The sequence below is a fragment of the Parasteatoda tepidariorum genome, chromosome 2, assembly GCF_982258835.1.
Source record: "Parasteatoda tepidariorum strain Cologne lab strain chromosome 2, Ptep-v5.0, whole genome shotgun sequence".
NCBI lineage: Eukaryota > Metazoa > Arthropoda > Arachnida > Araneae > Theridiidae > Parasteatoda > Parasteatoda tepidariorum.
Window position 1 is genome coordinate 86,156,564 of NC_141756.1, and position 17,994 is coordinate 86,174,557.

General features: G+C 25.2%; 1 protein-coding gene across 1 annotated transcript; it reads right to left on the reverse strand.

Annotated features, from left to right (window-relative positions):
- Window positions 1-1,197: 1,197 nt before the first annotated feature.
- LOC107444155 (uncharacterized) lies at window positions 1,198-17,970 on the reverse strand. The gene is made up of 14 exons (XM_016058239.4): window positions 17,556-17,970; window positions 16,445-16,617; window positions 15,719-15,805; window positions 14,428-14,567; window positions 14,209-14,334; window positions 12,925-13,050; window positions 11,866-12,031; window positions 8,950-9,045; window positions 7,913-8,080; window positions 6,502-6,674; window positions 5,314-5,391; window positions 5,105-5,232; window positions 4,645-4,810; window positions 1,198-2,621 (listed from the first exon to the last, which is right to left on the reverse strand). The coding sequence occupies exons 2-14, from the start codon at window positions 16,602-16,604 to the stop codon at window positions 2,511-2,513; spliced, it is 1,725 nt and encodes a 574-aa protein (XP_015913725.3). The 5' UTR covers window positions 16,605-16,617; window positions 17,556-17,970; the 3' UTR covers window positions 1,198-2,510.
- Between the last annotated feature and the right edge of the window lie 24 nt (window positions 17,971-17,994).

The following is a 17,994-nucleotide window of genomic DNA, read 5'->3' on the forward strand; positions in this document are numbered from 1 at the left end:
ATATGCACTGGCATTGCTGAAATGATGTGGCAATTTAATCTGTTAAAGTTATTCAGAAATCATTCTAACTTCAAATAGAAAAACTATTTTTTAATTAAAATGATGCAAATATTTTGCATATTATAATAGTTCATAAAGAGTTCTAGAAATTAAAAACAAAAATAAACAGAGGAGATTCTATTTTTGCAACAATTATCTAAAGATTTTCTTTAGCATTTAATAAAAAAATAATAATTCTAAGCTTCTGAAATATGCATGCCTACTTTGTCATATCTCAAATGATATCTTTGTCGAATAAAAAAATACTTATAACAGTAAAAACTAATTTCAGAGGAAAATTTAGAAAATAATTATAAAAACTTAATTTTCTGAAAAAGAAGCTATATTATCATATTTCTAATACTTCTTCCTGACATATTTGTATCATAATTTATTTATCTATAATTTAAAATAGCATAAGTAAATATTGAACTTGTAGTTTTTAACCCAGCTTGGAAGACAGGGGTACTCCCTAAGTCCAAGAACTGTAATTAATTATTTACTAACAGAATATTAATTGGAGTGTATTAATGATACATATTTGTTCTTACAATACCACTCTCCTTCACCCCACCCCCCAAAAAATAATATATTTAAGTAATAAATATTGTTTTAGACGTTGACTAGTGGACCCATATAAAATAAAATAAAAATTAGCAAAATAAATAATAAAATCTTTTCTGTCAACAAACAGACTCTAATACAAGAAAAAAATATGAAGATCTATATATTGTAAATAAATTTACGGAGTTAAGTCATTACAACAACATCAAACATTCACAGACAAAACTTAATAAACAATCCTTGAGCACTATTAATATCACTAAGCTTTATGTATTAAAAACATTCTAAATATTTTTAAGTACACTTCATAATTCTACAAAGGCAAAACTGGTGACTAAACAAAATATATAATAATTTTATCATCACTCATTTATATTCATAAATTTACTTTTAGACTTCTAAAAGTTTCAGTAAAATATTAGATCTAAAATATTTTTAAAAAAAATATATACAGCAACAGGGCAGTGAAATTCTAAAGCACTAACTAGACTAAAATTTTTGCTTGCTACTATTTTCACGAAAAATGTAAATAATTTTCAAAATGCTACCATTAAGAACTTTTAGGTGACCAAAACCATTAAAGAATGTAGAAAATGAAAAACTGTACAAGTTTATTGCTAAAAAAACACACTGATATTAGATTTCAAGTGTCAATCACATATCATTATGTTATCACATGTCATTAAATTACTAACAAATATATGAAAATTAAATCATTAGAAATTTAACGTACAAAAAACTTACTCCCTAGCCCTAAATATTCAGTCACAAATGGGAAGTAGAAATTACACTCGCTGAAATACAATATTCCCAGAAACATTATACAATCTTTCATTATTTGAAACATTAGTACCAAATTCAGCCAAGTCCACAAAAAAATTTAAATTTACATAGAAAAAGTATTTTAAGAACTTCCTTCTAATTCTGCCCAATGCTTTGAAACAGATTGAAATAAATTTTTAAGTTTATTCTTGTCACATTAACATGAAAAGTTTTTATTTTTCCTTTTCAGTCTATGTTACTAAAAAAATATATTAGAGTAATTTCACTTTTTCATTAATTTTTAAAGAGTGAAATTTAAAAACGAGGATTGAACTTCAAAACTAATATCTATGTTCGTACCACCAAATCAGTGTCCCCCCTTCCTCCACGTTCAGAGAGAAGCCATACAGATTTTGACAATCTTTTATCATGTTCGGCACTGTAGGACAAATACTTGTCCTACAGTGAATTGAACTGCAGATTTTTTTAACTCAGCTAAACTGTACTGGGTTGCTCGAAGGAAACACTGATTTTTAGAATTTTCCTAGGTGATGGTAAAGTAATTAGTATGGGCTTAGTAGTATTTGATATATGCACTACCTCAATTATAAACAATCAAAGAAATGTCAACGTAATACTAATACTTAAACAACAAATTTTGAAATAAGTTAACCACAATATAAATATCACAGTAAAGATATAGAGGTAAATTTTGATAGCTATTCTATGCTATCTTTTAAGAATATTGATTTTAAAGCAATTAAAATATCAAAGTTAAAAACACCATAACACCGATTGTTCTACAGATATTTCAATATATTAAAACAATAAAAACACAACTACTCAAACAACTAATAAAAACAAATGCTTATATACTTCACTAACATAAACATTAAAATAAACAAATAGTAATTCATTAAAAAGCATGCTTATAAGTAAGGCCACCATAAGCAGACATAGAGATTCATCGTAAAATTTCAATAATTAATAGAATTTAACAAATAACAAGAAAAGAGCATCATAATATATTTAATTACAGCAAAAAGTGTTATCGATCATAATATGGGCTTATGTTTTTAACACGTGTATGAATAATCATCATAAGATTCTTTAAAAAATATTTGTTTGCTTTATAATTCACAATTTCATATTTTTAAATCAAGCAATTTATCACAGATATCTCCATCTGATTCACATAGAACTTTTATATTGCAGATGCAATGGTCACTTCTTTCTTTTTCAAGCTGCAATCGAATCTAAAATTTTAAAAAAATTTTGCATGTTTATTTCAGTTTATAAAGCAATAAAGTAACAATAAAAATAAGAAACAGATCACATGTTGAATGTAAAATTCTCTTCTTTTCCATCTTTACTTCTCTTCAATTATTTATCTCATTTTGCTTTTTTGACTAGTTGCGTTTAATCAAATCAAGGTTTTGAATGAAATTATCTGTTTGATTTCACAACAGATTTTCAGCATCACATGAATTTGTTGTGAACCAATTAAAATTTCCATTTTATAGTTCTTTGTAATCTCAACACAGCAGTGAGCAAATGCTAATTTACTGCCCATGCACAAATACGTAATTCTGAAATTGTTTTAAATTTAATCTACTTTTAAAAACTAAGCAAGTTAAATAAAAATTTCATCCCCGTTGTTGATTTTTTTTAAAAATAGAAAAAGTTCAAAATTAACATTTGTTTTTGAAATATAAGAAAAACCGTACATCATTTTTAAAAAAATAGATTTCATAATTATTTTTAAAAAATTTGCTTTAAAAACTTATCTTACACCTTTATACTGCTTTTCAAACAATATGGCTTAATGAATGATGCAATGATTTGTTCTCCCCCCGCCTCATTGAAGGAGAAATATGATTCTTCTTAAAAAAGAAACTAATTTTTATTTATCAACTTTCATATCTATGATGTTGCGGTTTTCAAAATATCTTCTTCACATATCCTTTGTGGTATTTTTTTTCCAATTATATTTACATATATATAAAGGGTGATTCTAAAAAGATGGGCAAAATTTTAGGAAATGATAGTACACACCCAAGCAAAAAATTTTTATCAAAGAATGCATGGTCGAAAACAAAACGCAAAGGTGCTGAAGCCTTTTGAAAGTTGTTAGATGCGAACGTTAAAGCTCCATTCCTGTTGCGAGTTACTGCACTGCATTACTTGTCGCCAAGCACACACACACACGCACGCACGCACACAGATATATATATAAGTTCAAAATGAAGAATAAAACAAAGAAAAATTAAAGACACATGAAAAAGGGGAAAATAATAAGTAAAAAAAATAACAAACAGCAGTTTAAAATTAAAAAAAAAGGATGAAATTTTATTTAAAAAACCGGGAAAAAAAAGATATAATCTTTTCATCAGCCCACACGATTATATCCGTAAAATTTTAGATTTTTTCTTAAATAAACATCTATTTTCTAAAACTATTTATGGTCAATTTTTAAAATTATCCAGTATAATATTACCTTGCGCACATCCATTTCGGGCCCGTCTTTGGTAACTAACAAATCAATGAACAGAATAACAAATCACTTCAGCAGTGCAGTAAGAACGGCACTTAAAAACCCTCTTGTTACACTCAATTTGCACTTTTGTTTTCATATTTTGTAATCTGGCATTCTTTCTGCGAAAACATTATTAAATCATTCTTGAAAAATTTCCATCCATGTAAGTTGATCTGATTTTGCTACTCGCTTTATAGTCCAATTTTACTGTTTTTTCTTTTTATTTTATTTTATTTTCTGTTTTTCCATGTTATTTTTACTTTTTGTGTTCTATTTTATTTGTTGTAATTTTTATAAAAAAAAATTTTGAGTGCTCCTCACACTATTGTATTAATATATTTTGCTTTGGCTTTATTGATACAATATCAGAATGCACTCTGTTTTACGGATATAATCGTGTGGGCTGATGAAAAGATTAATATCTTTTTTTTTCCGGTTTTTTAAATAAAATTTCATCTCTTTTTTTTTAACTGTTGTTTGTTATTTTTTTACTTATTATTTCCCCCTTTTTCATATGTCTTTAATTTTTCTTTGTTTTATTCTTCATTTTGAACTTATCTAATGGGTTCTGTTTACTTGCAGCTTAAGCACAATAAATGAAACTTATTGTTTTTCTTAACTTTCTTCGTGTTTTCTTGTATTTATTTATTTATATAGATAGATAGATAGATAGATAGATATAATATATATATATATATAGAGAGAGAGAGAGATATTGACATATATGTATTCTTTCTTATTACCTCTTCAGTCATTACAACAATTCTGCCTTCAACTTTAGGTCTTAGCTGACACTGTTTCATTTCAACTTCTTCTATAATAGGAAGTACTATTTGCTCATTATGCTGATCATTTACTTTATGCACTTGGAACCGTCCTACCTCTTCCAACATTTTGACTGCACTATGCCTATTGCATAAAAAAAATAATACTTCGAATCATAAAACCTAATCATTTAGAAAAAAATTGCAATAAATTACTTAAATTTTTTACAATTTTTGATTAAAAATGAATAAATAATAGCTCTAATGAATTGAATAAATAATAACTCCAATTAATCATCGTCAGAAAATTTTAAATCTTCTATAGGAAAGAAAAATAATAAATTTAAATTATATTAAACATGTACATCAATGTAAAAAAGTTCATAACATTGAAAACATATAGCAACTAATAAGAAAAATATTTAGAATAGCTTAATACCTTCTAGATAAACATATTAGACTTTGACGGTGATTTGTTTGATGTTGTACAGCTCCAGTAAGTACTTTTATAGCATGAAAATGGTTTTGCACAATTGTACAGAGTTCAGGACATTCTTCTTCGGTCATCTATGTTAAAACAAAGTATAATAAATTGATATTGCATAACATAATAAAACAGTAAGAGAAGATCATTTAAATTACACTTACTAATGTTTTGCAATTCTTAAGACAATCATATCCATCTCTCCCTTGGCATAAATATGATTTCGTGACTAATCTATAATGCTAAAAGATATTCATGTTAAAACACGTGCACACCCATTTCATATTATGATTGGACAAAAATTATGCATAATACTATGTATTTTATAGCAAAACTAAGAATATAAAAATAAATGAAATGGTTTTAAGGATAGGTTAAGTAAAATGTAAATAAACTATTAAAATAAAAGCAACACAAGTATGTAATTGAAGCTGAAATATATTAACTTCTGCAACTGGTAAGTTAAATTAAACAAAATTTAATGCTTTTCATATTAGCCAAGCGGTAAGATACATTTATGTATTTATTTTTTAACCTTATGCCAAAACGGATTGCATTAGATTGCTAATAAAATGTGTGTAATTAACTAATTAAACAACTTATATGTTCTCGTCTGAATGTGAGGCAATAATTACAGTGTCAAAGTTTTATTTCTTTTCAAATAAATAAGATAAATCAGTTTTAAAATTTGAACAAACTAAATTGATATTCTGCAGTTCGTAATAATCTACTTCCCAACATTTTGATAAAAAATTATGTCTACTTTCTTTGGCTCATATTGGCTCAGAAAAAAAGCAATTAAGTACAAAAAATTGCATTCAACATTATGATATACAATTTCTGAAACTCAAGCCAACTAGAGATAAGAGAGTTAAAACCAAACTATACACACGTTTCCCCTTTCACAATCAAAAAATTTTTTTCTTATTTTATTGATTTCATTGTAATTGTTTCCTGTCATTATTATTATTTTTGTAATAGTGAAAGAAATTCTTAAAAGACTAACTAATATTTAAAAAAATATCCTATGGATCTTGAGCGAGATCCTCCAACAATAAACAAGCGCTTCTTCCAGTTTTGATCGATACTTCATACAGAAGACTTCACAATCAGGAGTCTTTTTTTTTTCTTTTGAAATATTAAATTAAAACTAATTTACAGAATTAAGATCCGTAGTTCATTTTAGTCAAATTGCTAAATGTTTACAGACCCAAATTTTAAATTTTTACACACATTCATATTATTTTTTTTTATATATTTTCATATATATATTTTATATATTTTTTTTATATATTTTTTTTATATTTATTCATTTAGAATTTGAAATAAATATTCATACATATTTTGCATACCTGTCCTAAGTCCAAGTATTCATCACCAATTTTAATGAATCTTGAATCAATTCTGTGATGAGGAGGTTTCGAAGGATCAAATGCAAAGCGTATCCCTGAGACTTGCGGAAACCTACCTTCTAGTTTTGGATACTGAGACACACCATTTTCTAATGCTCTATATAGCTGCTCCCCTAAAGTAAAAAAGTTTAAATACATATATAACAAAAAGTTTTGCGCATATAAACTTTAAGAATTTTATTTTTATTTATTTATTCATTCCTATGTATGGGTTTTTACTGTCCTACAAGCTAATAAGCAGAGCTATAAGTTTCATTTCTCAGGTTTTCTTTTTAAAAGACCAAAACTTCAAGACAAAATGCATCATTTAAAAGAAATTTGCAAAGAAACGTAATAAAAATATTTAAAAGATTCAAAAACCATATTTGTTTAACGGCTTACACTTTTTCAACTACAAATGGCATCAATTGTTGTAAAAGAACATTTTAAATAAAATCTACAGTCAAAATAAAAATATTCAAAACCTTATCTCAAAAATAACCTACAACATGATACTATGAAAAATAATTTACCAACATTTCTTAAAAATAAAAGTCTAAATTACATTACTCCACTACATTACATTACTTCTCAACAATACTTAAGTTATAAGAAACTACATTACTTATAACTAAAATGTGTTCTTCATTTAACTCAAAAAATATCATTTAATGAGTTTGAAAATCATAAGAATGTCCACACAAAAAATGTTGAAAGTCGGATTTAAGCTTCATAAATAATAATTTAAAATTTTTGAGCTTTTTTTTTAAAAAAAAAAAGAAAAAAAAGAAATTTTTAGAATGAAGCAAAATAGTTTTAAAAGCAAATCCCAACTATAAATTCAAAAAATTTTCTATTTTTAGAACTACAAGCTAGTGAATGATTTCCTAACTAAACATGATCATCTTTTTATATAAATTTCTTACACTTTTATAGTAGTACTTTATTCGTGTAACACTAGAGATGTACAATAGCCTATTGACGAGGATCTAGGATGCATTCCTGAGGATGATTCATGCCATCACAATTTTGATCTTTTGCAGAGCGATCGGCTCTTCTACTTTGATGGTCCGATATGATCTGTGCAAGATGTCACGCATTTAACAGTAGAGCAGTTTATTGAAGACTTATATCATACAGCCCTGTGTAGGCTGATTAAAGTGGTCAGAAATCCACTCACTGACCACAACCAGTGATGCTTGACTTTTGTGTTCTACTAAGAACCATATATTTATGATTAACTCACTGCTGTATTCATATTTTTAACAATTCTTGTTTCTACATATACAATTTATTAATTCACTAATATTTTTCAAGGGTCTTAAAATTCTGATACCTGATAAGCAGAAATATTCAATAAATTGTTACAAACCAGAAACGCTGATCACTAATAAGGAGTCCATCATAGGTAAAATAGTAACTAAATCCCTCATTGTAAAAGGTCCCTTAGGATGAATTCTATCAGATCTTAAAGTTCCAGAATTTAGAATAGCCACATCAGAATGTGTTGCAGATAACATGATATCACAAACAAAGTTGCCTGAAAAATAATAAATTTACAAGCAAATAAATAACAACAACAATCCAATTTTCAAAAAAAGCGTATGAATAATAGATGAAAAATTTAATACAAAAATTTTAAAAAATTTTCAATATTTTTTATGAAACTGTACATATTTATTATGAAACATGAACTTTACATTTTTTATTATGAAACTGTACACATTTATTAATTAAAAATAATTGTTTCAACAAAAAATGAAATATTTAAGATATTGTCAGTAATAAAGCGAAAATAATTAAAGCTATTTAAGTGTGGTCTGATTCCTGAAATTTCCGAAATAGAAAATCGGAAATTATTTCTGACATTTATTTGAAATAAACATTTAAAATATAAAGAAAATTATGAAACATACATATAATTACAAGATAAACAGGAAAAATAAGAATGTAGATAAGTTTAAAACAAAATCATGGGGCATGTTCAATAAGATACTTGAATCTTAACATAATTTAAATTAAGCTTATCACTAATCTCCAATTTTATTTTATAACATCAAAACATTTATCATAAATATGGTAAAAAGTTATGAATTTAACATAGTAATAAGTTTTATAAGTTAATGTATATAAATTTAAAACAACATCATGAGGCATAAGCTAAAGTTAAACAATTAAAACTGTTAAGCGACGAACTTCTCAAAAGTTGAAGAAATTTAGAGAAGGCTTCAAAAGTTCCTTGTCCGGGAATAGAACTCATAGATAAAATTTGCTACATTTACTTTACTGAACTTCTGCAAACTTAATTAAGTATTAAACACAACAAAAATCCTCTGAAAAAATAATTCCTTAAATATTTTGTCAAAGGAAAATAAAAATATTTTAAAGAAATAAAGATGATAAAATTACCGAGATTTGTTTCTTGAGTTCGAATGCTTGAAAATCGTCCATCTAAGTCCACAGAAAATTCACAAAGTACTTCATCCATTTTACCTTCTACCACACCTAAAAAATTTAGAGAGAAAAAAATGCTTGAAAGAAACAAAATATATATAAAACATATATTTCTTGCCCTTTTACTAATTTTATAAGCAAAATATAGCAAGTTTAACAATAATCAGCAATTTTTATACAATTAATTATTTTAGTTATTTTGCTTTTTTGTATCTCATCTGTAACAAATACTTCTTGTCTAATTTAAAGAACTTAAATTCATTTCTTTATTCATACATACAATTTCAATTTTATTGCACATTTAATTCAATAGTTAAAAAGAGAAAATTTTCTCTGGTTATTATTGCATTTTCTGCACGAAATTTTTTTTTCTATACCCTATTAGGTTTCTATTATAAATAAACGACATTTTTTCAAAGGACAACAACTTTAAATCTGTTTGATACTTACTGATGAGTTACATCAGATTCAATTTTAATTCATAATTAATTAGAATAAATGTTTAGTTTGTTTTCAATAAATACTAAAAAGTACAAACTCTACATTTGCATTTTCTTTCAGAAATATGTCAGCTTTTAACTTTTTTCATAAGTTAGAAAATTATTATCCAACAATATAATTAGATTGCTAATAAAATATCTGAAAAAGTATCTAGAAATAGCATGTTTAATTTATAAACAGAATTTAAAATTGAAAAAAAAAAATAAGAAAACAATTCTGAAAAGGCATCAAGCACTAAACTATTCAATCTTTTCTTTTTCTCATTTAAATTCTTAATACCTTTATGGCATTTAAAAGCAATAATTAATTTGTGAACATTTTCAAAGCTAATTTTTAGTTCAAAAGTCCTTAAAAGTAATGTTAAATATTTTTTAAAACAAATTTAACATTTCCACAAAAGTCTTTAAATTTTTGTTAAATTTAAAATGCGGTTAAATAGTGACCTTGTAAAATTTTTGAAGAAAAATAAATCTCATTGATGTAAGAATATAATCCTATTTGTATCCAATCCTAATTTACTCACTAGTTATCAATCATTTTTGAAATAATTTACTTAAACAATCAATTTACAATTGACAGAGAATAAATTACACAGTGAATGAATAATTAGCCCAACACAATAGGTTTAACTTCAAATTATCTTAATGTTTTTCCACTTAAGTTCACACCTTTCTTGCATCAATGCATCACTGAATTCTTCCTTGGAATGCATGCATTATCTAATCAGAATTATGATAACAGTTAAAATTCATGAAGTGTATTAAAGATTTGTAATATATAATTGAAACTACTTTTGATCATGGGTAATTATCCATATATTTTTAATTACTACCATACTCCTAAAACAAAATAATTTTAATTGTGTGCAGAAGAAGTAAGTTCATGAAGGACATCTCATTTTACGCATTTTAAGGAAACACATTTGGTTCTCCAGTCATCCTTAAATGGATATGTTTCACTTCACTAACATAACTGAATTATAGATAATGCCGCAAATGATTTTGAGTATAACTTTTTAATTCTACGGAATCATAAACAATTTTTCCTTGGAATGAAAACAACTTTCATGGATGACAACTTCAGTAGCATCAAAATACAGAAGAATGCTGTTTTATATTTCTACCATTGCATTTTATATAGTTGCAATCAATCTTCCTGCAGTGTAATACTTATTTTATATATTTATAAATTTTCATTTGAATATATTGGCAAATATGCAGTATAAATATTTTTCAGCAAACAATTTGAGTAAAACCAATTTTTAAAACTTTTACACAGACTTTAATCTAAAAGGGAAAGAGAGATTTGACCTTTAAAACTACAACTACAACTTCTTACAAAAAGATATAAACATTTAGTTTTTATGTAATGAATACATAAAACATTTAAATAACATAAACTTAAACTGAAAAGCCACACATAATTATCTTGAAGTCTGCATGGCATAGTTATAAATCTCCACCTTAAACATTTATCAATAGTATAAATTGAACTTCATAAAAAAATTTTAATATAAATTTTAAGCAATGCTTTAAAATATTCACACAGAAAAAAAATTAAATAGTTTTTTATTGATAAAAATAATATGTAGTTATTTCTTTTAAATTATTAAATCAACATGTACAATTCAATTAAACATAATTCAAAACAAAACTAAAACCCTAACACATTACATATTTAATATTATAAGTAACACGCTCATTTAGTTTTTTTATTGAGTAAAAAAATAGCTATTAGGCAAAAAATAAATAAAATTGCAAATTTAATATATTGTAATCAACAATTGTATTTTTATTTTGGGCTTTTCTAATAAGAAAAAAAAATACTAATAAACAAAAAATAATTTAAGGACTGATTTAATAACTCCTGAAAACATTGTGTGAATTACATACACCCATTTAAAATTTTTAAAAGTTCTCTAGCAGAATACTCCTTAATTCTGTCAATTCTTTCAAAATTCTTAAACAGAAATTTTTTAGAACATCATTCAGATTTGGAAACAAAAAGTCACCAAAAGATTTTTCCAAAAGGGCATGATCCCCAAACTCTAAGGCTAAAAAAAATTCCATAACCAACAAAACTAAAACACTTTACAAAAAAGTGAGGTTCAAAGATTTGAAGCCATTAAGAAAAGCACAAGATCAGAAGTAAACAAAATCATACCACAGATGGAAGCTATATTGAAAAATACTAAATTAGTAAGTAATTCATAATTAATTAATACACCCAATATTTTTAGGAGTAATTAGATCAATCCGGGAAATTAATAACCACACTTTGTATAAATTGCAATTCATTACAGATTACATATTTAACAATAAAACTATCAAATTGCTATGCAAATTTAAATATTTAATTTACTACATTTACCTTTATACTTTAACAATTCTTGTTCAAGATTTGGATCAGGGGTGTAATCAGAGGTAACTGCTTGCTTTTCAATGCTAACATCTACCTGGTCACAATTGAAATGAAGAGTAATTTTTGAAAAATGCTGAAAATCTGTCCCACTTTTTATGATGTATTTATTGTTAACCTAAAATATAAAATAATCAACAGATAAATAGATTTTAAGAGAAAGTTACATAATTTTTTTTTTAAATGTAGCAATAATATTTGGTTATACAAAATTTACAATTTATTTGCAAAGAGAAAATACTTAAATTTTTGAATTAAAAAGAGCAAAGCAATCCTACAACAATCAGTTGTTCACTAAGGTTATAGAGATTAAGACTTGATAATTTAAAAATGAAACAAACAGCGTAATAGTGGTAAGCAAGCTGCCTTGACTCCTCAGACAAGTTGGTACTCATTGATCTAAAGCTAATTGAGCTTCAGACCACCATCATGGATAAAACATGTCCTTTACAAAGACAACTAATTGCCACCATGGCTAAATGATTGAATTAATTACACAAAAATTTCTAAACAGTTCTGCTCGATTATTTCTTGTTGAATGTGTGACTTATAGACCGCGTGTTTCTATGTGACATTTTATAACTTCTGTTCAAATGCTGTACTCAACCACCACTTTTGTAGTTTCAGAATTTCAGCCAATTGCCTTTTTTCAATGAGTGTTGATTTTCTTTCCTTTGATTGACACTCAAAAATTTACACCTAAATTGGTTATTGAATTTGAACAATGCAGATCATTTTTTCTCAAATTAGGCTCTACATAAAATATAATTAATGTTAATTCCACTTAGTAACTACCGATTCCCACCTCCTTCTCCAAAACAAAAAAGAAAGAAAGAAAAGAAATTCAAATTAGGCTTGTTTTTGCTCTTTTAATAAACTATAAGATATCACTGAATAAGTTTTATACATTTATAAATAAATTTCAGTTTTAAAACTGTCTGATAGTAAAAATGTTCTCTAATGCCTATAAACAGTAAAATTATGTAGATTGCATATAAAAATGAATCATACTTTTTGAATTTCATAGACATGGTCATGTCCACCTAAAATCAGATCTATCCCTTCCACATTTTCAGCTAGACGGATGTCATTGGGAGTTCTCATATGAGTCAAGGCAATGACACAATCAACACCATCCTAATCGAACAAACATTTAAATGTGATTATTTAATTCAAGTAATTTATAAATACGTGTTATTGGCTAAATATTGAAACTAGTACTTTATACATCAATAGTAATCATTATATTTAACTTATGGATTATATCATTTAAACAAAAACAGTAACTAGTTTAGTAGAGTAGTGAGCATATTAATTTAAACAAATGCATAGTAATTTGAAAAACAACAGTTCAATGGGAATTTTAATGCATTTTGATTTAATTAACATAATTTAATATTCCCTCTTTTGGATTTTAGAAAAAGGTTCATTTGTTTTTGTAAAGATTCTACAAGACTTTTATAGTTTTAGGGGATATTTTAATTTCTACACCATACTTGAATTAATGACTATTTTTTCATTTGGCAATCCATTTCAGCTAGTCTTTACTTGAAATCCGCAGATACTTCCTAATATTAAAACCCATAGAGTTTGCCAGCCTCTCTAAATCTCTACAATGGCTGCACTTTTTAAAAATAAATAAAATGTAACCAGGAGTTAAATTTTGATAAAAAAAATTCTATCTTCGTTAGCAAACTCTGGTCACAATTTTTCTTGTACTCCATGTACTAGTTGTTACTGTCTATCATTCTTTCAAGAGAATTAAGGGGTGAATCTTATGCCCATAATACAAAAAACACCTCCAAAACATTTTCTTTTTTTTCTATTTAATTGAAAGACACAAAGAGTTACAATTACCCTTGATTCAATTTATAAACTTGCAACTACTATTATGAATTAAAACTAAATATACAAATGCCCAACATTTATATCAAAGTAAAAATTAGTAAAGTTAATTAATGTAAGTTGCATAAAAAAACTTTTACTTTCAAATTCTAATACATAGTAATTAAAACTAATTAAAAAAAAGTGAAAAATACTGAAAAAAGTCAAACAAAATCAGCAAATACAACAAATTACATTTTTAAAGACAATTTTTAAACAAAACTAAATTAAAATGTCAAACTTAATAATTTTAAACGAATTCAACTTTGAAAACTAGTTTTAAAACTCATTAAAATACAGGATAATACAGGTAAAAAATTATAATAAATGAGAAGTTATTTATATATAGGTATAAGTAACTTATTCAAGATAAATATGACAATCATAAAAATGACACTTAATAGTTAAGACCTTTTCTCTCAGTTCTTTTGCTAACTTTTCTCCCTTTTCTACAAAATCAAAATAAGTCACTTCATCAGCTTCAATGGTGGCTAATGTTGCTAACCATTCTTCTTCCACAAGCCCAATAATACCAAACTAGGAAATTAATACAAAACTTTTAATCATCAATTTATGCACAAATTAATTTATAAAAATACATAGTTATACATAAAGACTTATAAATTTTACTTTTTTTCCCTTTCTTTCTAAGACATGAGTCACCAAACCATCTGCTAAAGGTCTTCCTGTCTCATTATCTATAACATTACTTATCAACCATGGGAATGTTGTGCGTTTTGCAAAATCAGCAAGTAAGTCAACTCCAAAATCTGAGAAAAAGATATATATTTTATTATATTTCCATGCTGAATGCAATCTTTAAAATACACATATTTAAGTTCAGATATCTAAATAAAAATGCCCGCACAACTCAAAAATATGTTTGCTCATTATGTCACTAAAATTAAGAGTACAAAGTTATTTTAAAGCTCAAAGCAAATATTAATATGAGACATTTAATATTCCAGTCTTGTAAAAAAGTGAAGAAAAACTGCTATTAACTGTATTTTATTATATCAAAGCACTATGTTTTGATTTTTTACCGTGCTTATGTTATTGAATAATTCAGCATAGGGCTACTGAATGGTATAATTAAGCTGCTTATGACTAAGCAAGCAATTTATACATAATGAATAATCTGCAACATAAGTACTAAAAACTGATTCTAATTATTTATTAAACATTAAATTATTATTAAATTATCATTTCATACTAGATACGAAACACTCATACTAAATATTGTTATTTAAGTTTCAAACTGTAATTATTTTTTATATAATGAACCACATTGGAGTAAGACTTTAATGATTTTAATTTGTAAAATAAAATGTTAAATTCAATTCATATTTCAATAGAACATTAAAAAGTTTTTGTAGTTAATAACTACAAATAATAAGTTAACAAAGAAATATGATGCATCTTTTTTCTAAAAATAATATTAATAATAATAAGTTTTAATAAATAATTTATATTTTAATACAAATAGTTAGAAATATTTACTATAATAAAATAAATATATTTGAAAATTTCCTTGATGCTACATAATAAAACCTTTTGGGATGACGAAAAAAAATAAAAGAAACATTTACATTAGAACTTTTTTTATTTAAATAATTAATACATAGCTAACTCAATTTTAATCAATTGCAGAATTAAAGCAAAGTAATGCAGCTTGAACCGACACAAAACTTGTATAAATAAATTTAGATGTCATTTTATTTCGCCAGGCTTAAAAATTGCTGAACTATTATGTGATACTTAATTAGCTATGGTAATAAGTATAAACTATTATAAGTATATAATATAGTAATATATTGCCTTAAACTAATAGACTTTTTTTCCCCTTTGAAAGAGAGTTGCATTTAAATTTATTTTTAAAAATATCAATTTAATTAATGCAATAAAATGAAAATATAATCACCAAAATCATGGTTTCCAAATACAGCACAGTGAACTCCAAAAGAATTTAGAACAGGAATCATTTGCTCTCCTTTAGTAAATGTGCTCACTAAAATTATAAATTACATATCAGCCTAAATGTAAATAAAATATTAGTAAATATAATTTAAAATTATTACAACACAGTTAAAATATTTTTTTAACATGCAATAAATCATGAAGTTTAGTACTTCAATTTTTTCTGTAGTGAATTACAAATTATTTCTCTAGGATTAAAATTATAATTAAAGTGCATTTGTTCAATACTTAAGAACACAAAAATTATGTTTTCATATTTTCTGGGAAAATACAAATATAAACCAAATTTTCCACAACATTAGAAATATTGATGTAAAATAAATTTTTATCCAAAAATAGTTATTGAGCTGTCTTATTTTATGAGGGGAAAATATCTTTTGAAAGTAGAAAATTGACAAAGCTTTCAGGGTAAAGGATACTATAAGTAAAACATAATTAATGTCTTAATTTTCCATTTTAAAATTTACATTTAAGTAAATTAGTATATTTATTTGAATTATTAATTTAACTATTTGTATTATTATAAAGAGAACATTTCAAAACAAAATATGGAAAATGTAAAACAAAATATACATTTTTAAAACTTTGAAAATTACGCATGAAAAATTAAAAATAGTAATTCATAAACAAAAATTTGTAACATGAATGTAGATATAAAATTTGCACTTACTAATTGATGGAGCAAAGATATCCCCACTAAATAAAATTAAGGGGTCTAATGAGCTGAAGCTTTTCAATGCAGAACAAAATCTAGAAGCTCCTCCAACTGGTTCATAATTTTGACTTTCAACATTATAACAGTCATTGAAATGTAAGAGAGTGACAGCCATTATTAAATGTTATCTAGAAAATGGAATAAAAATGTATTTAATAGACATTTGAATTAATAGTTTCCAAATAGAAAATCATTTAAAAATTTAATTAAATTATCATTTAAAAAATTTATTCTGATTTAGTATGTCAATATTAAAAATGTAACATTTTTATTATTTAAATATTTTTAATTTTATATTTCAAACAACTAGCTGCATGTCAAAATTTTAAATTCAACAACCCATTTTTTTCAAAAGTGGGTCACTCCTCCACTTAATAAGCAAGTACAGTTCCTTCAAATATTCTCATATATTTCCAGTCATATAATGATAACTAATATCATAAAATCAATGAAATTTTGAATACTCTTTATAATTTCCTTAAAAAATTTGGGACAATAATTTTGAAATATTCAGGAATTTCACAAAATTTGCATGATTTCCTATAAATCCTCTTTTTTTCTAATTTAAAAGCAACTTTTACTTAAAAGCATTTCAAACAAACACATTTCCAAATTTATACATTTTTTAAGATAAATAAAGTCTTGAACTTAAAATTAATTCATTGTCACTAAGAAAAAAATATCACTAAAAATAAAATGTATTAGAAAATCAGGAATTAAAGACAATAAGACAGAAATGAAAAATTATTTAAATTATAACACTTTTTAACTTTTTATTTAAATATTATAAAACATGGTGCAAGTTGTCAGATATAAGGTTATTGATTTTATTAATAAAAAAATATAGCTTTTAATTTAAATTGCGTTTTAAATTTATTTCTTCGAGCTATTGATACAAAAGAACATAAATTAATCACACAATCAAACACAAAAGAAACTATTTCTTTTAATAACTCGATTATTAATTAAGTGATCGTCCTTTAAAACATATTCAGTATTATCAAAATTAATTCTAGAAAATAATTAAAAATTATAAACTCTTAAAATGAAACAAATTCGTGCTTACTTTCACGTGAAACTAAATTAAATTATCAGAACAAAATTTGCTTATTATAATGTTTATCCCGACACTTAAACATAACATTCCCGTCTGCTCTGAATAAAACACAGACATTAATCAATCTCAAAATAAATTCAAGCTCCACTACGAATCAACTTCAAGGTAAAAACTGTAATGTATTTGACAAATCGGCAGAATACGATAGAAACAATACCAAGGAGGTAAGAAAAAATTTACGTAAGTCGATTTTTATAACCTTCGCATTGTTTCCAAAATAACTGAATAATGTTTTGAAAACTGAAACCAGAAATAAAAGTCAAAACATCACTCATTCGTGAAAAAATAATGCGCATGCGTAGATACATAATTCAAATTTAAAAAAAGATGCATGTGACGTAATTTTTTGAAATTTGATCAGTTCAAAACAAAACTGATTGTTGCCAAC